General features: G+C 55.5%; 1 protein-coding gene across 2 annotated transcripts; it reads right to left on the bottom strand.

Annotated features, from left to right (window-relative positions):
* Nucleotides 1-1,340: 1,340 nt before the first annotated feature.
* Nucleotides 1,341-15,854, bottom strand: LOC311180196 (plasmanylethanolamine desaturase 1; the record flags this gene model as incomplete). 2 transcript variants are annotated; one of them, XM_084247857.1, is made up of 6 exons in its annotated part: nt 1,341-1,520; nt 2,117-2,329; nt 2,847-2,991; nt 4,088-4,179; nt 9,611-9,730; nt 15,731-15,854. In XM_084247857.1, 6 exons carry the CDS (start codon nt 15,852-15,854, stop codon nt 1,399-1,401), a joined length of 816 nt encoding a protein of 271 aa, XP_084103983.1. In that variant the 3' UTR covers nt 1,341-1,398. The 2 variants fall into 2 exon arrangements, with proteins under 2 accessions (XP_084103983.1, XP_084103984.1); XM_084247858.1 differs by having other exon boundaries at nt 4,097-4,179.
* Between the last annotated feature and the right edge of the window lie 5,352 nt (nt 15,855-21,206).

Below are 21,206 nucleotides of genomic sequence, written 5' to 3'. Positions count from 1 at the left end.
GTTCCTTCCCCAGCAGCTCCATCTCCTCCTCCAGATCTCAGCTCAGATGTCACCACCTCAGAGAGGACCTCCCTGACCACCCTGCCCAAGCAGCCCACCCTGCTTCCCCAATGTGGTTCCATCCTTTACAAATCAGCATCTGCAGGTCCATGTGCATTTATTGATATTTATTGTCTCTTTCCCTGGTAGGTCAGCTCTGCCAGGGTTAATCTTTGCCTGTTTGTTCACTGCTGTGCCCTAGTGTCCAGGTGAGGCCTGGCCTACAGCAGGTGCCAGTCAATACTTGCCACAGGAATTCACCAATAGGGATCTCCCTTCATGTCTCATGACCATGATCTCCTGAACGAAAAGCATGCCTCATCAAATCGTGGGTCCCCTCCACGATTTGTTAACATTTATTCACTGTCTCAGGCAACAATTCCATCCTGAGCCCAAGGTTGGAGGGGGCATTGGGAGTGGAGTGGGGGCCTCACCCACCAGGCTCCTTACCACCCCTCCCCCAGCCAACCAGCCAGGAAACACCACGCAGCCAAGGTTAAGTAGACTCTTGCTGCTTTGTTATAAATATATTATGTACATCCAAAACATGACATTAAAATATTACTCCGTGTTACAGAAAAGATATTAAGGCTTTCTATTATTTACATTAAACAAGCAAGCACCTTTAAAAAAAAAAACCAGTCAAAACAAAAAAGCCCCTCTTCCTTCTCTGACATACCCCTGGCCAGAGGGGACAATGAGTCCCCTTGTAAATTGCAAAGACCCTTTGCAGGGGCTCCCGTTAGAGGCATCAGCTCTAGCTGGAATCATGGACAGATGGGGGAGGGGCAAGGGAGGGCGATCCAGGGGAAGGCCGGCTGCCCTCAGATGTTGGCTGCACTTCATCACCCAGGGTAGGCAGGCTGGGGATGCCCACCCACCCAGGCCTGCGGGGTCAGCTTGAGTGCTGTGGCAGGGCAATGGTACAGGGGCACTGGGGTGTACTTAGCAGCTCCGAGACCAACTTGGGCCAGACAAGGAGGGGCAGATAAGACGACTCAGTGGCCCCAACACCAGCCATGCTGAAGGGCTGCCCGGTGACACAGGTTGCGGGTGAGTGTCCCCTCTGACCAAGGGGTGGCTGGCAGATGGGGCTCCTTTTTCTGCAGAGTCAGGCTTGGTAGACAGAGCAGCTCAGGTGGCTGGGCAGGGGCCAAGGAAACAGAAAAGGAAGGAAATGAAAAATCAGTGGCTCAAGTATTCTGTGTCACGAGGGGTGGGCTAGGGGTGCCCGGGCCCAGCCCAGGAGGCATCCTCTCCACTCGGAGGGGCCAGCGAGGAGGCTGGAATTTGGCAGATGGCTTCGGTTTGGGAGGGGGACCGGGGAAGGTTGGCAATAAGGTGACAGGCTTGGAGGAGTTATTTGATCTTCTGGGCCCATTTCATGTCATCCGCCCGAGGCTTCTCTCCCGTCAGGCCCTGGATGAGGTCCTCCAGCCGTCGCCAGAAGCCCATCTTCTCCAGAGGGTAGTTGAGCCAGCCTGCAGCGGAAACAGAGCAGGGAGGTTGAAAGAGCAGCAGTCAAGGGGAAGTAGGGAGGGAACTGGGCGTCCCTGGCGCCCACAATGTGTGTGTGTGTGTGAGTCTATAGAGGGTGGGGGCAAGGACTGACTGGGGAATCTGGGGTTTGGGGCCTCCCACCAATGGCTTGGGGGCGGCTCTGACGTGCCTCCATCCCTTGACTCATTCCCTTTCTTCCTGGGAGCTGACTGGATGCCAGGCATGTTGGCAGTGGTTCTTATCACTCAGCTCAAATGCTACCTCTTCCGGGGAACCTCCCCTGACCACAGCTTAAGCAGAACTCCATGCCTGTCACTTTGCTTTTATTTCTTTATGGCCTTTCTGATAACCAGCAGCCATTCCCGCTGACTCACCACTTCCCTGTTCTGTGTGGGTTCCCCCGCAACTAGAACGCCAGCGCTGAGCAGCAGAGCTGCTGTGTCCTCAGACCTGGAAGATGCTGGTCTGTGGTGGGGTTCGATAAACGTGTGTGCCTGTCCCGCTGTGACCTCTGCCCCCCCAACCCTGACAGAAGCAGCTGCTGGGTAGGCCCTCCCAGGCTGCCCCAGAGCCGCACCTGTGGTGATGCAGAAGTAGGTCTCGTGGGGTGAGACGTGGTGGATGCGGTGGTGTTTACGAGGCAGGATGATGTGCCAGTCCTGCAGGAGTGTGACCCAGCGTGGCAGCCCGAAGTATGTGTGCGACCACTTGTGGATCTGGTTGGTGAACGTGCCGAAGATGATCAGGCAGAAGACAAAGCACTCCCAGGGATACAGCTGCTCCAAGGCTTCTGCAGGGTGGGGAGAGGGTGTCCACAGCCGTCACGCGGGGTGGAGGCTGCCACCAGTCTAGCCCTCACCACTCGCCTGTGGCCAGCTCTCGTCTCAGGACGGTACCCGGGCCTCCTGCCAACATCCCAGAGAGACTCCGGTGGGCTCAGACATCCCCCTGGGCAGGCAATGCACATGAGCAAGGTTGGCCAGGTGGAGGGTAGTAAGTAAGTAGTAGTGAGGACTGCGGTACACTGGAGAGCTCGCGTCCTGTCTAACGGTGGCAGCCACGCTCAGCTCAGCTCTGATCCAGTGAAGCCAGGTGGGAATAAAGACCCAGGATGGCCAGATTGGATTGTTCAAGAGAAGCTGGAAACACAGGCCTTTATGTCAAATATCCTAATTTTGCATGAAGAGAGCTAACATTTTTTTGTAGTATCCTGGAGGGACACACACGCACTCACACCACAGGAGGCGCAAGGTGGTGGGGGGTGTCTGCGTCTGGCAGATCCCTGCCATCGGGGCACACACGCTCACCAGGGGTCTGGGTGCGGAACTTGTAGGCCATGTTTAGCAGTGGCAGCAGAGTCACCAGGCAATTGTCCCCGTTGGTCTCAATGAAGTCGTGTCGCGTAATGGCTGTGGGGTCGATGTGATGCTCCCGGAATGGCCGGATGAAAGCCTGGGGGGCAGGGAGGGAGGTACGATGGCCAGTCAGTCCATGATGCTCAGCAGCTCTCCACAACCTTGTGCAGGCCCATCTCCCTGCCTTTGGGGTGCTGGAACATTCCACTTATAAACCCAGGCTCCAGCATCTAGTCTAGCAGCTACAGCCCAAGGATAGGTGGAAATGACCTGGCTGAGACCTCAGGCTGGCACTGCCTTCCTATGGGTCTCAGCCTTGCCACCTAGGCTGGAGGGGGTTTGGAGACCGTCTCTGCCTTTACCCCAAGACAGCAGAAGAGGTTCCTCATGGTAACAGACAGGACCCTCAGCTTCTTGGTTGTATTATCCAAGCCCCTGCCTAGTAACAATCTTTCCCTCTTAGTATAGGCTGTTTCCAGAGGGGCTGATACCACCACACCTGAGTTAAGCTAGGTATCAGGACCCTGACCTGGACAAACAGACTACGCCCCCCTGCTCCATCCCACTGACTGGCTGAGGGATGCACATGAGACCCAGCTGAGCCAGAGGGTGCGAGCCATGGCCTGGCTGGCATGTGGGAGAGGGGTGTCCTCCTACCACTGGGGAGGACGGGGTCCAGAGAGCTGGGATCCAGCTCCACCAGCTCAGCAGGCGGCCTATATAAGCGAGACGCCAACAGAGAGACAGCGGAGAGGCCAAGCCTGGTGGAGGTGGTCTAACGTCTGGGCGGACCCGGCCAGGTCTTAAGTGTCTCTATTCTGAAATGTTCAGTAACAGCAGTTAGTACCTCTGTACTGGGATCCAACCTTAAGCCAGTGTGCAGTAGATTTTCTATTACAACCCAAGATGATACAAGGTGACGTTTAGTTAAATCATTTGAAGGTCAAGGTGCAGCAGGGCAGGCAGAGGAGAACAAGATGTAGCCCCCAATTCAAGGGGTTCCAAGGAGGTGGGCACATCTCAAGTCTCTCTGGCTGTCCCATGCTTGGTGGTTTTGCTTCTAGCACCTGCAGGGGACTGCTGTTCTAGTCCCAGAGTGGTGTGTGGGGCTTTGGCAGGACTGACAGTTCGCGTCTTTCGGAGAGGGAGACAGGCCGGGAGAGAAGGGTAATGGGTTGGGTCCACATACGCACCTTCCCCACGATGGGCAGCTCCACGGAGCCCCACGTGTCGGCTCCCCAGTGCACCAGGCCAGACAGGAAGTCAGCAATGAGAGCCCCTGCAACTGGAGAGGAGGAGGTGAGCGGGGGTGGGGGACACACAGAGGGACCTCCTGTCCAGCTCCCACCTTGCATCAGGGAGTCAGGCGGCCATTCACTCCGTGCTTGCTCATTCATTCATCATTAGCAGGGAGGGTGTCCCCGCGTGGGGCACGTCTCCTCCCCTGAATGGGGCCTTAAGAATGGGCTCAGCCTCGTTCTGTCCCTTTACTTGCTTTGCTCCAGGAGATGCAGGACTCATTTGCACCATGAGTCTCAAGAGAATACAATGGGCATGCTCAGGCCAGCCTGTTGTTTTTCTACTCGGAGCTGAGTGTCCCTTCCTCTCAGAGCCCGTACTGCCCCCACAGGGAAGCCCACTGTGCTCCAGGGCTGCCGGTGACAAGATGGGAATGTCCTGCTGGGGCCTGGTGTCGGGAAGTGCCTTAGTGCAGAGAGAGCCGCGTGCCCTCCCGACCTCGCTTTCACCGACAATAAACTGGGGATTTGCTCTCCAGCATCCTTTCATTGTGTTTGCTCTCAATTTGTTCTGAAGAGGACTGGGGGCCTCTCAGAGGCCCCAACACAAGCTCACTTGAGGGATCAGTATAATACAGAGCTTAAAAACTTGGATCTGGACTCAAATTCCAGCTGCCGCTTCTCACTAGCTGTGTGACACTCAGTGTGTTACTTAACCTCTGTGTGCATACTCCAGGATGCTGTGTACACGCTGCCTTGTCTCCACCACGAGGCCGTGACCAGGAGCTAAGGTGCAGCTAGGTCCAGAGTTGGGGGTCCTCAGCACCATACTGCCCATTCTGGGCCACAGCAGCTTTACTTGCATGAGGCCCACCTGAGGCCTGGTCCTCACAGCGCCAGCGTTGCCTCCACACGCTGCCTTCCCGAGAAGGGAGCCCCAGCAGGCTACCTCCTGCCCCCACTTCCTCCCCAACCCTGCCCCGTGCAACCACTATCTGCTTCCCAGCATCTCAGATTGGGGTGGCCTGTTCGAGAACATTCTGTAGATTGGTGCATGTGGCTTATGTTCTTTCTGAGCCCAGCTTCCTTTGCTAGCATTGTGCTTCTAGAGGCCTCCACAGTCGCACCAGTTGTCCATCCTCTGTACCCCAGGAACAGTCCACTGTCCAGATACACCACTGGGCGTCCCTTCAGCTGGTGCTGGGTGTCCCGGCTGTTGTGACCCAAACTGCCATGAGGTTCATATGTGGCCTGTGAGCACACACGTATCCTCACTTCCTCCGCGTGAAGACGGAGTCAGCTGTTTACTTATTTATTTACTTGACATTTATTGAGCACTTATAGGGACCAGGCCCTGTGCCAGCCCCTTAAATGTTTTATCTCTTTTAATCCCTAAATTGTACCAAGGCCAAGCCTGAGTTGGTTTCGTATCTGATCTCCTTCATCGTCCTAAGCATATAATCCTTTCAGATGACTAGGTGACAATAATAGTATCACAGAAACAAAGTTTGTGAGAAAGGTTAGCACGGGAGCACTTCCTGCTGTAGCACTTCCCGGGGCTCTGACGCCTGAGTTAAAAGGTGCATCATCGGGAGTTACTCGGGGACAAACCCTACCTGGCCAGGGGTCAAGGCCAACATCACACTGATACGTTCTGTTGGTAGCACACACCTGCCTCCCTAAGAGGGGGTCAAAGTGGCCCTCTTAGCTCTGAGCTCTTCCCAGAACACATAACCCAGTCGAAGAAAACACCAGACAAGTGTCAACAGAGGGTTATCCTGTGAAACACTGGCAGGCCCTAAAACGACTGTCACCAAAAACCAGAGTGTGCAAAACCGGCACAGCCAAGAGGAACCCACAGGGACGTGGCACAAAATGTGCGTGGAATCAGGGGATCTGGGAACGGAATAGGGGGCGGTGTCCCAGGAATGAGGAAGGGACACTGGGTAAAACAGGAAAGCTGAACCACCGCTGGACTTGAGTTCACAATAATGTATCCTTAGCACATTCACTGTAACCACCGTGTGACACTAACGCAGACATAAGATGTTAATAATAGAGGAAACTGGGGGCAGGGACATATAGGGGAATTCTTTGTACTTTCTGCTCATTTGCTCAAAATGTAAAAAACGGTTCTGAAAAATAAAGTCTATTTTTAAAAAGCGTGTTCTCGCACTTCTTGACCAGAGTGATGGGCCCTGCCATGTCCTGATTTCCCAGAGGGGAAATGAGACTAGGAAGAGGACTGCCCACGGGACGTGGGGGTGGGGGTGGGGGGGCCAGGGCCTCGGGGAGTGGCCGCAGACTCGCAGACCATCCAGGGTTGTTCCTGGTGACACGGGGCCTTTGCATCAGATCTGGGAATGGGATGTTAATACTGAGTATCTGCTGCACTACAACCCGCCAATGGGCTGAGGCCGGTGGAGCCCCCGAGACACAGCCAGAGCCCCTGGTGGGACGCGAGTTAGCACTTTAAATACCAGCCCCGCTCGGAGCCTCAGTCTTGTCACCTGTCAAATGACCAAGAGGAGGTAGCAGGAGGTATTACTTTCGGAGAGGAGCCTGCCCTCGAGTTGAGGGGTGGGGGTAGGGAGAAGGATTGGCTCTTCGTGGGCAGGTGGCTGCTGCCTGTGGCTGCTTCAGTGGGGGCAGGGGTGGCAGAGGCCGGGACACAGAAGCTTCTTTGTCCCGCTACTGGAGGCAGCAGCTGGTAGCTGGCTCACTCTGGGGGTGGCTTTGGCCTGGTCACCACCCTGTCTGCAGGACACTGGGACAGGATGGCGGATGACTCACTGCAAGCTACTCTGGTTCACTGGGTGACCTTGAGACAGTGTCTGGGTCCCTTGGGGCCTCTGTTTCTCCAAGGATGCCCCAGCTGGGACTTCTTCTTCGCCCCTGGCCACCCCAAGGCCTGGTATGGAAAGAGAGAGTGGCTGGACAGAAGTGGGTGCTGCTGTCCACCGCCGAGGGCTGGTCCCTGTGGTCCTGGGCCCCAGTCCTGTCTTTACTACCTTTCAGCTCAGACTCTCATGGAAATGCCCCACCTGGCCCACCAGGCTAGCATGACCTGAGGCTGTGTGATCTCTGACCTCACTGCTGACCTTTGCACTCAGTGTCCCCGGCCTGGAACACCTGCCTCTCTGTTTGCCAGAAAGTTCCTACTCCCTTCTTCAAGGTCCAAGTCACTGGCCCTCGTGCCTTTCCTCTACTCCTCCCAAGGGCAGCAAACAGCTCAGCGCTCCCAGGGCCATCAAGACAACACTGCTTTTGTCAAGGTCGCTCGTGACCTCCATGTGGCTCCATCTTGCAGGGCAGATTGATGGCTGCTTCTAGCTGATCCCCAAGTCCTCTGGAAACATGTTCTTCTCTTGGCCTTGCCAATTCACCTGGTTCTCCCTCCTCTGCTGACAGGGACACTCTGGAGGCCTCCTGTGCTTTCTTTTCTCTGCTCCCACAAGGCCCTGGGGACACTCTGGCATCATCTGAGCACCAAACACTATCCATCTATATCCACCGGCTGCCTCTCTGACTCCAGACTCAGCCCTCAGATTTGCAGTTTCCTGCTCCACACCTCCCTGGGCTCTCAGGCAGGTATCTCAAGCATCTCCCCACATGCCAGCTCCTGCAACTGTTCCTATCTTCCAGCACTCAGGCCAAACGCCTGCCTCCCTTTCTCGCCTGCACAACCAACCTGGCAGCACATCCCAGCAGCTTCCCTTTCATAGCTCACCTAGAATTTGACAACTTTTCACCATCTTTGCTGCCCTACATGGGTGTGAGCCCCTGCCTCTGCCTCCTCCTGTCTGGTCCTCCCTGCCCCCATCCATCCAGATCATGTCAGCTCCCTGGGAAACTCACCCAATGGGGCTCCTCATGCCCCATAGAATAAAACCCTGAGTCAGGGGCATGACCTCCAGCCCTTCGTGACTTTCCCCACTGTGTCTCCACGCTGACACCAACTCCTTTTCCTTTGATCAGTTTTCTCCAGCCACAGTGGCCTCCTCTTTAGTCCCCAAGTGCATGGGGCACATACCAACCACAGGGCCTTTGCTCTTGCTGTTCCTTTACCTGGACTGCCCTTCTCTGAGCTATCTGCTTGAGCTTGTCTCCTGACTTCCTTCAGGTCTTTCTGTAAACGTCACTTTCCAGCGAGGCATTGCCTAACCTCTCACCTCTTTCCTGCCTAGTCCCTTATCTTTGTCTTGTTTTCCAGCATTGCATCATCTCTCTGCATTTATTAACCACACATCTTTTAATGCTTCTACCTCTGCTGGTTTCTAGGGCCTGCCAGAAGCACCAGGACACAGTGCTGGGCCACGGACAGGTTCCTCAGGTTGGCACGGTGCCTTACCTCCTGCATGTTAACACACAAATCAGGGCAGCTACTTAAATCGATTAGGGACTGAGCAAACACCGAGCAAACACAGTTATCAGGAGATTGTCTACTCTTATCAACCCAGAGACAAAGGAGTCTGATGGCGAAGCTGGCATCACATGACGTGGCTGGATGGTCAGAGATCTCCTGGGCCCAGGATTGGAAACTCTGACCCCAACCAGGGAAGGGGGTTGGTGACCTGCCTGAGGGGTCTCTGCTGCTGCCTGGGCATGGGCAAGTCATGGGACTTCTTGGGGCACGGTGATGGGAAACCCTTAGTAGGTGGCTACTGAGAACTTATAGTGCCCAGGAAGGGTTTGCACAGAGCATGTGCCTGGGAATAGCCACTGTCAGAATGACCACTGAGGTGGAAGGTTCGAGCCATGGTGAGTGGCGTGTCCCCTGGCAGTGTCCCCTCCCCATCGCTATCCAGTCCTGGTCCCTTTGGCGTCACAGACACCTGCATTCTGCCCTCACGACAGTCCTGGGAGGCAAGTCCTGCAAACTAGGCTCACGTTACAATGTGGAGAGACACAACGACCCTTGCCCAAGGCCACACGGCCAGCAGGTGGGGGACTCATGTCTGCAGGGGCCTGCTTGCAGCTGCCCCCCAGATGGAGCTTCAGGGCTCACACTTCACATTCCTGCCCTTGAACGTGGTGCTCTGTGACAGAAAGGCTGCAAGTGCAGATGGTGGGGGGCAAAGTGGAGGCAGGGAGGCCACGGAGGAGACTTCCATGACAGTCCAGATGGGTGAGGATGGTGGCCGGACCAGGGTGGGGACAGTGGAGATGAAGAGAAACAGCTGTATTTTGGAAACATCTTGGAAAGTAGAGTCAAGAGCATTTACTGATGGTTTGGAATGTGAGCAAGAGAGAGGAACCAAGGGGGGCACTCAGATTTTTGGCCCAAGCTACAGGAAGGGCAGAGGTGCCACTGACTAAGACGGAGGGCAGGTTCCCACAGCCGACCTGCGTGCGCACACAGTGCACACACACACAAGCCCACACACCCACACACACGTCCACATGCCTGCAAATCGCCATAAGAGCGGTGCAGACATGGGGTTGGTCCCTGGCAGGTAGCAGGCTGTGGACACTCACCGACACCCAGCATGACAAGGGGCGTGTGCTCCCAGCGGGCCAGCAACAGGAGATGGGCCAGGTTGTGGGCGATGAGGCTGAAGCACAGGACCACGCAGCACCATTCCTGGAAGCGCTTGCCTGCGGGGAAGGGGGCCAGAGATGAGTGCACACGAGCAAGGAGCAGAAAGTCAGCGACCCCTGGGGCCTCCTCAATGGGGCTCCACGAGTCTATGGCGCTAAGACAGGCTGAACTCAAAGACAAGCCCCCACTACCCATTTCCTGGATGTCACAGGGGTGCACGGCAGAGTAAGTGCCAGCCGGTGGCACAGTCTCAGGGCTGGCTGCCATTATAGCAAGCGAAGGGCTCTCCCCAAGGGGCCCCTGTGCACAGGTCACAGCCCAGGAAGCTGGCCTGTGCCCACCAAGCCTTTGACAATGGGGATCTGAGCTCTGGACCCTGTGCAGCAATCTCTGGAGATGCCTGCGGAAGGTTGGTGAGCTTTTCGTAACTCATCACAGCATTGCTGGTCTCCATTTGCAGGTAATTATTTGGAGATGGAGGATGCAAGCAAAGTTTAATCCCCGAGGTTCAGATTCTGCCCAACCTCCATCAAGTAGGCTCCAGGCACCTAGCCAAGCATCTTGGAGCATCAGGCCCTCCCGTTTCCACTCTGAGGGTAGGAGCAGTGGTCTGGGATTCGCCATGGGGGACGAAGGGCTTGAAGTTAGGTGAGTGGAGGGAGGTGGGCTAGGTGTGGGCAGGGGTCATGCAGGTGTGTGCCCTGTCCCAGGGAGGGGTGACAAGCTGGCTCACTGCCACCAGGCGGGCATGAGGGCCAGGAGAGGCTGGAGAGTCTCATTCTCAGGAGATGCCAGGGACCAGGACGTGGATATGCATGTTGCCACATTTTTGAAAGGTGTGTGAGGTAGGACAAACTGCAGCTTTGTCCAGGGTGTCAGGGCCTTGGGAGTTTAACCTACGAGCCCACCGCCTGGTGGATCGGTCAAATCAGCCAGGGCTGAGTCACGGCCTACACAGCCAGGAAAGCCTGGGCAGCTGTTTCTCTGCGGTCCCCACCTGGGGTAAACAGTATCAAGCCCAGCTGGACCTTCCCCTTTCTGGTTCCTGTCTGTGGCCAGGACCTGGGGTTCAGAAGCAGGAAGCCCAGGGAGGGGGGACACAAGGGAAAAGGACAGGTGACTCCTCAGTGCCAACCTGCTCTCCCCTCCCCAGCCTGTGGGACAGCAAGGGGATCAAATAACAGGAACAACACAATGGTCTACACCACTCAGGCCTATGGTGCTGGGGGCCCACATCAGAGACACATGGGCTCCCTCGGGCAAATTTTGCTTTCGGTTTTAAAATAAATTAGCCAAGCTTCAAAAAAGAAATCACATAAAATGTCTAGTTTCCTGCTTCCCCTGAGAAGACGGGGCTCCGGCCCCCAGTCAGCAGTCGAGCTGCCCCCATGAGATAGGTCACGGCCCCTCCCCGGCCCTCCCTGCGTGGCAGCTGACGTAGGCGGTCTCCTCGATGGCACTTCTGGCCAAGCCCTGCGTCATCTTGAATGCAAGGCACAGTCCCATTCAAGCCCAGTCCCTCTGGAAAGAACCCTGTGATTCCCTTTCCCAGAGGAAAAGACTGAGGCTCAAGGGTAAGAAGGAAGACCTGGTTTGGATGCTGGGCCTGTGAGCAGGAAATGTCAGTCTGGATACTCTGGACGGTCCTGTTCCCAGTCCCTCAGCACTGCCCCCGCCACGGAGAAAGAATGTCCCTGAATCTGAATATTTTCCCCTCTGGATGCCATCTCTTTGGCCTCTGGATCCTTCTGCAGACCATGTGCCTCAACTCGGATCCACAAAAAATACATCTGTAACAGTCACATGGAGCAGCCTACATGCCAGGGAGGATCTGGCTCCTGCCACACCTGAGTCCCAGACCACTTGCCCTCCTTGGGGAGAGAATAGGCCTGGAGAGCAGTTTCCTTACGGTCACTCTAAAATGATTTTGTCCAAAGTCACTTGAGGGTCACCAAAGTCACAGCACGGACAGTCAGCCTGGCAGGGTCCATGGGCCCCGTGGCCTAAATTATGTCACTTTACAGATGAGCAGACTGAGCCCTGGGGAGGGGAGGACTTGGCTTGGGACACAAGAGGCCCAGGCCACCCTGGATGGCGCCCCTGGCCTGGCCCAGCTCTGGGATCTGAGCTGAGTTACAGCAATGGCAGCTTGTTGGCCTGGGAGGAGCCAGGCTTGTGTGTGGTGGGCATGGGGAGCTGGGAGGCACAGGGGAGGCGGGGCGCCAGGCGTGGGCCAACTCTGCTTTCCTGGGGCAGGAGGCAGCCACAGGCTTGGCATGAGGCCTGCCCTTCTCTTCTTGCTTCAGTCAGACAAGCCTTGAATAGCCTGACTTCGGATGTACCTCGGCCACTAGGAGACCCTCAGCCTCGGGATGGGGGGCAGGAGGTAGGAGAGGGCAGGGGCCAGAGAGAGACAGAGAAGAGTCAGACATACAGAGAGATGAGAAACACAGAGAGGAGAAAAAGGGAGAGACAGGGAGAGATTATATGGAGACAGAGAGACAAAAGAGAAGGTGTAGGGCCCAAAAGGAGAGAGAAAGGGCGGGAAGGAGAACTGGGTTGAGGCAGAGAGGATGCTAGGCTGGGAGTCTGGCTGGGATCAGGCCTCTGCCCTCAGGCCCACTGGGGGCTCTGAAGCCAGGCTCAGCTCTAGGACTACAGCCCGGGCTCCTGCCCAGGACCCTGGCACACTGCTGCAGCCTTCCCAACTCCATGCTAAGAACTTATGTCCCCAACACAGGAGGCATCGTAGTAGGCCAGGGTGGGTGAACAGCTGGCCCCTGGAGTTGGGCACCTGAGACAGTCTTGCACACCTGTGCCTGGTAACAGCCAGCACCTGCTAGGAAGCCACGTCCCTGCCTCACCTCTTGATTTGTCCATGAGGCAGAGGAGGCCTGCCAAGCCCTCTAGGCCCTTCACCACCCCTGACCCCTGATAGGGGGTGGACCTAAATCCAGAGTGAGACCCTCTATGGCTCCCAGAGCCCAGGCCCAGGGCCAACTCCTGGCCAAACACCAGGGTCCCACAGGAATGGCTGAGGCTGCCTCTCCCCTCCCTGGTCCCTGTGCCCCTGAGCGGCCTACTCACAGCTCTCTGCAGACACTAGGTCCGCTCTCTCTGCTGCTGGCCCCGCGCACATGCCCCTCTGCTGGCCTGGAACATTGGACCCTCCCACACACCCGTCCTGGGCTGGTTCAGCCCCACAGTGAAGGCAAAGAACACGGAACCCAGAACACCCCCCGCCAGGTTCTGGTTCTGGCCCTGTTGCTCATTGGCTGGGTGACAGCAGGCAGGTCACTACTCTTTGCTGAGCCTCAGGAAATGTCTGGAAGATGGACAGGGCACCAGGCACTTCAGCACAAACAGATGTGCTGATCATCCCCTGGTGGGAGGGCAGAGGCAAGCCAGACCCCAGGAAGGATGAGTGTTAGGAAGAACACATCTGGGGTGGGTACAGGGGGGGACTACGGGGGCCTCGGTTTCTTCCCCTTAAAATGGAATCAATATCAGGATGCACCTCAGACAAGTGTGGGGGGATGAGACAGAGCATGTGAGGACACTGGCCGGCACAGTCAGTGCCCAGAAACTGCCCGTTACTGCCTTATTGCTGCCAACTATCAGGGTGCCACCTCTGGCCCCAGGAATCTCAGGAATTCAGCCCTGAAACCCATAAACTTCTATTCTCCCCTCACTGTTTGAGCCCACAGGCCTCCTGGGCGTCCCGCCAACACTCCAGGCATGCTCCCACCTCAGGGTCTTTGCACGTGCTTGTCCCTGGTCTGGACCAGTCCTTCTTCAAATAGCTTCACGCCTCCCTCCCTGCAGGTGTCTGTTCAAATGTGTCCTGCTCTGGGAGGCCTTTGCAGCCCCAACATTTCACCTCCCCTTTCCTAGTTTATACTTGTTCCAGAGAGCTCGCCACCATTGGTAAGTGTGCTATTTTCCTTATTTATCGTTTTGCTAAAATGCCATCTCCATTTTTTCCTTTGCTGCTTTTCCCCTGGGGGCTGGCAGGGGGAGCAGGGTGAAAAGTGCCCTATATGTACTGAATCTGGTCCCTCACTTTGCAGGTCAGCCCCAGAGAGGTCAAGAAAATTTTCCAGGGCCACAAGGTGAGGGGGCAGAGGCAGACAAAGGGAGGCCTGTGAGGTGTGGAGAAACTAGTCTGGCCAGTTTCCCACTCTTTCATTCTCCCCCAACCCCCAAATCCAGGTCAGGAGGCAATCAAGGCCTTGACTCTGGTTTGGGGCAATAGCATCCCTAGCCTCAGATTTCTGTGTGGCTGTTCTTTAGCGTGAGGCACACTTGGGGAAACCAGAACAGGACAAAGACGCAATCACATAATGGGGAGACTGCGGTCCCTTGGAATGGCCTCAGATGACTTGGTTGAAAGGGGGTAGGGCTTACATGAGAGGGCAGAGCTAGACACCAAAGGAGGATCTCGAGGGAATCTGCCTGATTCCCAGCTGGTAAATCTGAGGACCAGAGAGGTGAGGCAGTTTGCTGGAGACTTACAGGAAAGTCAGACCATTAGGCTAACAATAAGGAGTGCCTGCTGTATGCCAGGCACTGCAAACAGTGGATGATCTCATTTCATTTCCTCTTCCCAATGATACCAAGGAACAGATAAACTCCATCTTGTACCCACTGTCGATGGGAGGAAGCTGAGGCTCAGAGAGGGCCAGCAGCCCGGCCCAGGTCACACACTTAGGTAACCCAGTAAGGACACCAAGTATTCGCGTCCCAGGGATGGGGATTTTAAATCTACTGGCTGGGTGTTTGGGCTGAAGAAACCATGGCAGCATGAGTCAGGTGCCCAAGTCAGATTAGGAAAAACATCACACCCAGAGCATGGAAGTTGAAGCCAGGAAGGCCTCTGGTCATGCAGAAAACAGCAAGAAAGCAAATGGCCCAAGGTCATGCAGCAAGTTGTGAGAGAGATGGCAGGCAAGCAGGGCAGACCAAAGGTGGGACCCGAGCCCACTGCAGGTACAGGCTGTGCCGCTGTCCCTTGACAAAAGGAAAGATGCCCGACTGATAAAGCTCCTGGTTCAGGCAGAGTGGGGCCTCTGGCAGCTCCCCATCACCTGACTCTGGGCTCTCTCACAGGCACTTCCTTAACTCCTAGGGGAAATTCACCTTTCCCGTGGGTTGGTAAAGGGATGCCAGGAGTTCAAGTGAAGTCAGAGAAAGGAAGGGAGGGGGTGGCTGGTGCTTGCTGGAGAAAGAATGGTAGGCACGGCAGGAATAAGCCAGGGACCTTGGCTTGAGGACTGAGGTCTCTGAGTTGTGGTCTGGGGCATCGTGGGACTCCAGCCAGAAGTCCTAATGAAGGGGGATAATATAGGCACACCAGTAGGGGTGCTTGTGTGGGGGAGGAGCTTAACCTGGAGGATGTGCAAAGCCTTCACTACCTGGGATTCCTAAATACAGGGTGATGGCAGGGGAAGCAGGGGAAGGGTAGGAAGGCTGGGGTGTTGGTCTATAGTGACTGGAGCTTAAAGTAGGATGGGGTTTTAGGGGTAAGGCTTCTGGGGCACTGGATAGTTGGGGCCTGTGTTGAGACGCCAGGTTTTGGGGAGTGAGGGCCCTGAGTGAGGCCCAGATGGGGTCCCAGGGAGTGAATTCAAGATCTGGGAACATGGGGTGGGATGCGACTTTTAGGTGGCGGGGGGGCAGTGCATGTTAGCTGAGAGGCTGCCTCTTGGGATCGGGTCCTGGAGTTGGGGGGATTCCTAAGTCAAGGTGCGCCGCTTGCAGCCGTGGGTGTCCGGTGGCTAGGATCCGGATCTGGGGTTGCAAAGGGGGGCAGTTTATAGCAGTTCCCAGATGTGGGGGGCCGCTCTGCACCCAGCAAGTCCTCGGGCCAGGGATCTGCCTTGGCTTGGCAGGGGCGCTGGGTGGGGTCCCCGGGCTTGGGGAGCTATTTGCAAGTTAGAAGCTGAGGTTAAGCTCTGCATCGGGGCCTGCGGCTGGGGATCCGATCGGGGGAACCCGAGCTCGCGGTCTGCAGCCCGGGCTGGTGACTGCAGGCCGGAGGGGCCCCGAGGTCCTACCTGGCGAGTAGAGCGCGGCGAGCTCGCGGGCCCCGGCGTGCTGCGCGCCCCAGCGCCGGCAGTACGCCGCCTCGTCCTCGTCGAGTTCCGGCCGCTGGCCCGGCCCGTCCTCGGGGCCCGCCATGGCCACTCGCCCGGCCCGCCCGGTGCGCTCTGCTGGCGGCGGCGGCAGGGCCGCGGGACCGCGGCGCTATCACGCCGCCCAATGACCGCCCGGCGCCCGGCGCGGGGGCGGGGCCGGCGGGGCCCTCGCCCGGCCGCGCGTCACAGCCAATCGGCACCCGCGCTGGGGCCACGCCAGCCAATCAGCGGCCGCGGAGCCGCAGCCAACCGGCGCGCTCCGGGGGCGGGGCCGCAGCTGGGCGCAGCTGGGCGCGTCCAGGCTCGCCCCGGCCCGGTCCGGCCCGGCTCCGCCCGGCGCCCGGCACCCGCCCGCGGACGCGGGTCGCCGCCCACCTCGGGCTCGCTTTCCCGGCAGGAGCAAGGGGCTGAGGCCGTGCTTCCCCGGACCCAGAAATGGGCGTTTCCGCCGTACGCGCCTTGAAGCGCCTACTGTGTGCGAGGAGCTCGCGTGGACGGCGCCAGCTGGGCCTGGCAGCGAGCACTTGATGGGGCTTTACCAGGGCGCCTCAGCTGGGTGCCGTTCACACTGGACTCCATCACCTAGCCCTACCGTGCGCAGAGCTCACGAGGACTGTGCGTACACCTACTGTGTGCCAGCTGGCGCTGTGCATCTGGGGAGGAACGGGCTGTCTGACCCCCAGGAACGCATATTCCCCGGAGGGAGAGGACAGCAAGCGGATGAAAACGACCCTAGGAGACACTGAAAGATTTATGGAGCGTTTCATATCTGCCGGGCGCTGGGCGAAGCGCGAAACGCCAGCCTCCCGTTTACTCAGAGGCCCCTCCGGACCACCCTGCTCAAAGTTGCCCCCCCTCCAGGCACTGTGACATCACCCTGTTTTGTCTTCACAGCGCTTGGCATCGTCAGTGAATGTGCAGTTCCTGTTCTCACCCTCCCCCCAGAAAACTAGCTCCTGAGGGCCTGGTTTGCCTTGTTGGCTGCTGAACCCCTGTGTCTGCATCTGCATAGAGCACATAGTAGGAGCTCAATGAATATTTGCTGAATGAACGCAGAGTAAGGATGCTCTTACTCTCTCAGCAGGCAAATGCGAGGGCCAGGGTTTTACCTCTGTGTGGAGCTGACTACAGAGTCCACAATAATTGCTCTCATGTACAGTGTCGCCAAATGGGGGCTGCCTCCCAGGCCTTGGAAAGACCCTTCAGGTGCCCAGGGAAGCAGGATGAGAGGTAAGACAACTTCCAAACGCGGATGACATTCTGAGGCACCATCCTGCCCTTGTTCTCAGGGCATTTAAGATCTGCAAACTCAGCTGCTGGGAAAAAACAGTCCCTTTGGCTCTGTTTCCTGAGTGTCCCTGACCCAGGTGGCCACTGTGCCCTGCAGGTCCCTGCTCCCTCCTTCCAAATTTGCTTCCATGACTGAGACAGATTGCGGCCCGAGTTTTGATGAATTCTGGAGGAAATAGCTGATCTCTTGGGTCATTTATTAACTATACAATTGGATTTTCAACCCCGGAGCTAAGGGAGGCGTATCTTGGTGGGGACTGGATTTTAGATTCCAGGGGAACACACCGCAAAACTGCATGTGTGGCAGACCTCCCAGCAGTCTGGGGGTGCCTGTTTTATCACTGGCATCTGGAAACCCCCTAGTGGCCAGCATGAGATGGGTGAGGGACAGATGGCCTGAGATCATTCATTCACTCAACACACTTTTATGAAGGCTCATTCTGGCCCAGGCATTGTTCTAGGGAATCATGGAACATGACAGCATCCTCTGGGACGTGTGTGTGTGGGAAGGCTTCTTGAAGAAAGTGACATTTGAGACAAGACCTAAAAGAAACGAGAGAGCTGTTGTAAAATTTAGGGGTCAAATTGTGCCATACTGAAAGAAGAGCAAGTTCAGAGGTCCTGAGGCAGGAACATACTTGCCAGGTCCAGGAAGAGCAAAGAGAGAGCCAGGAGCCATTGAGAGAGAAAGAGGGAAGCAAGGGGGCAGGTCAGAGAGGAGGGGAGAGAGAGACTAATGGGGCAGGGACAGGAAAGGGTTTAGGGGGGTCTTGTTTTTTTTAAGATTTATTTATGCATACAAAGGTTGGGGTACAGGCCAGAGGTATGTGTGTGTGTGTGTGGCGGGGGGGATGAGAGGATTCACCAGAGACAGAGCGGGGAACAGAACAGGCAGACTGACTGAAATCCACTGCTGAGGGGAGCCGCGGGAGAGACAGGAGAGGTCTGCTGTGCCATGTAGGTTGCTCCCTGGCTGGGGATCGAACTCATGCTGCAGTGGCTGCTGATAGCTTCAAAGTGCTGAGACTTAACCCCTTGTGCCACCAGGGAGGCCCCCTCTAGGGTTTTAAACACAGGAATCACATGACCTAACTTACATTAAAAAAAAATTTTTTTTTTTAGTATTTAGGAAATTCACATGCTTGAAAATAAAAATTTTATACACCTATTATTAAATATAATAATATAGTAGGATCAGATAATATGTGGCTTTTTTTGGGAGGGGTGTCTGGCTTCTTCCACTGAATATCACTTTTCAGGCTTCACGGTGATGTAGGACTTCCTTCTTTTTTTTTATGGCCAAATAACAGTCCAGTGTATGAATGGAGCGCATTTTGCTTTTCCATTCAACCGATGGGCATTAGAGTTTCTGTATTTTGGCCACTGCTGGTCATGCTGCTGTGGGCATTCAGGTACAGGCTTGTGTGGAGATGTTTCATGTCTCTACCTAGGAGTGGAACTGCTGGGTGAAACGGTCACTGTGTTTAACTTTTTGAGGGACTGTCAAACTTTCCACTGCAGCTGCACCCCCAGCATTGTCTGAGTGTTCCAGAAGCTCCACATCCTCACCAACACTTAGTATTTTTTGTTACAATCCCACAATTAGTGTGAACTGGTATCTGGGGTGCCTTTGATTTACATTTCCCTTGTAACTTTTCCTGTGCTTAGTGACCATTTGCATGTATTTTTAAGAGAAGTATCTATCCAGACTCTTTGCCCATTTAAATATTGAGTTATCTATTAGTTGTTGAATTATAGGAGCTCTTTATATATTCTGGATCTGATATATCACTTGGCCAATATTTTCTCTGTTGGTTGTCTTTTCACTTTCTTCAGAGTGTCCTTTGATGCACAAATATTATTACTTTTTTTTTTTTTGTGGGACCCTCGCCGGCGGCCAGGGATCGAACTGGCACTGCAGAGGCTGCGGGCAGCCTCGCAACTCAGTGCTTAACCGCTGCGCCACCAGGGGAGGCCCACAAGTATTATTACTTTTGATGAAGTTTAATTTATTCTTTTTTTTTTTTGGTTATTTTTGCTTTAACTATCATATTTCTTCATTTTTCCCCCTTCCAACTTCATAGTATCCCATGGTGTGGCAGGACCACGATTCATTTAACTAGTTGCCCATTAATGGACACTTGAGTTTTTTCCTGCCTTTAGGTGTTATAAACCTGTACACAAGGTTTTTTTGAGTGTGAAGGTAGATCAATAGGACACACTCTTGAAGTGAAGTGGGGTTGCTGTGACAAATGTTAAATGTCTTTGTCATTTTGGCAGATATTGACAAACAGATCAATAGGTAGGGAGACACTGACATTGGAATCATTTGCCAATTGACATTCCCACCTGCTGTGTTGGAGAGACTTGTTTCTACCCAACTTGCCAACAGAGAGCAGCTATGAAAGTAACAAAAAACGAAGAATTCACTTCTTTGGTTGCACGAAGCACATCTAGGGGCTGGGGAGTGATCTGTGGCGTGGGGATGGGATGGTGCAGACACAGAATCGTTCCGCCCCCACAGATAGCCCAGTGACCGTCTGGTCAAGACTTGTACAGTAACCTTGACTTTACCTTTTAATAGGATTGCTTTGGCTGTGGAGGATAGATGCAGGGGCTGGGTGGAGGCAGGCGGCTGGGGAGCAGGTGGCTACCATAGTCCAGGTAGGGGAGCCAGCGGTCAGTTTAGGTCACCCTGAAGGTGGAGAAGCGGCTGGTTGATTCCGGATGCATTTTGAAGGTGGAGCGGCCAGGATTTACCTGCGGGTGGGTGAGGGGGGAGGGAAGGAGAAGCCCAGCATCATGCGGAGACTCAGGTGTCTGGCCCCAGCCCCTGGAAGGAGAGAGGTGGCATGGCCTGAGATGGGGAGGCTGCTGCCTGAGCACGTTTGGGGAGGGGGTCGTCTGGGGTTCTGTTTTGGGTGCACTTTGTGTGAGATTCCAGCAGGACATCCCAGGCAGAGCTGTCACGTGGGCACTGAGTCCTCCTCTGGTGGAGAAACGTGGTTTCTGATGTGACTTTGGTCACCAAGTTACAGCAAAGCCAGCAGGGAGGGAAGAGGTGGGACCCCGCTGCGGCTGAGCAGAGGTGGATTAGGGTGGGTGAGCCTAGTGAGAGATGCTGCGGGAGAAGGGACCAGAGTGATGGCGGTAGCGGTAGAATCAGGGTGAAGGCGGGATGAAGGCGGCTGTGGTGAGGACTCCCACCTGCAGCCCCTCCTCCACCTGACAGTGTGTGTGCACCTGTCAGCGTTGCTCTTCTCCAGTGCCATGGGGTGGGGGTGGGGGATAATGAGGGGAGAGCAAAGGGGCTGGTGGGGAATGGAGTGTGAGTCCTGACATCTAGAAGAATGTTTAAGATCCCTCTTCATGCATATTTATGTATGTTTCAAACAACAAAATTGCCGGCAGAAATGAACATCGCTATCATTTCATTTTTTTGCCCATTCATTCATCCAGAAAATATTTACTGAGCATGTGCCGTGTGGCAGGACATTTTTTAGGTCCTGAAAACGTAGCAGGAGCAAGAAATGACAAAGGCTCTGCCTCATGGAGCTGCCCCTTGGGCGTGGGAGGGAGGTGTACAGTCAGCAGGAGATAAGCTGTGGCATGCTAGGAGGTGATGGCAGCTTTGGGGAAACGCTGGGCAGGAGAAGAAGCCCTGCAGGTTGGGAGGGTGGCCAGGGAAAGTCGTGTGAGCAGAGATGTGAGCAGACTTACAGCAGGGAAGAAGGGAGCCAGGGGAGGTTGTGGGAGAGTTGTGTTCCAGCCAGATCGTGTAGCCCGAGCAAAGGCCCTGTCTGGGGAAGGAGCCTTACTGACTTTTAATGTTTTGACTGAATGTGTGAGAGGTTGAGAAAAAGTGGGTTCGGGGTCCTCAGGGAGCTAAAAGACCCAGGTCATAGCCTGGCAGAAGGACCGTGGGCTGCAGAGAGTTCCCAGCTGCAAGAATAGTCAACTTGCCCAAAGAGGAAGTTTCACCAGGGAGAAAAGGTAAAGCAGGGTGTGCTGGACAGTATGGCAAGAGCAAAGGCCAGGACGTGAGAATGAAACTGGCGGGGGGTCAGGTGCCGTCCCAAGTCCAGGGGAATTAGTGGGTAATGAA

Source organism: Talpa europaea, assembly GCF_964194135.1.
Source record: "Talpa europaea genome assembly, chromosome: 11".
Taxonomy (NCBI): Eukaryota; Metazoa; Chordata; class Mammalia; order Eulipotyphla; family Talpidae; genus Talpa; species Talpa europaea.
This window is presented reverse-complemented; position numbering and strand designations above follow the sequence as displayed.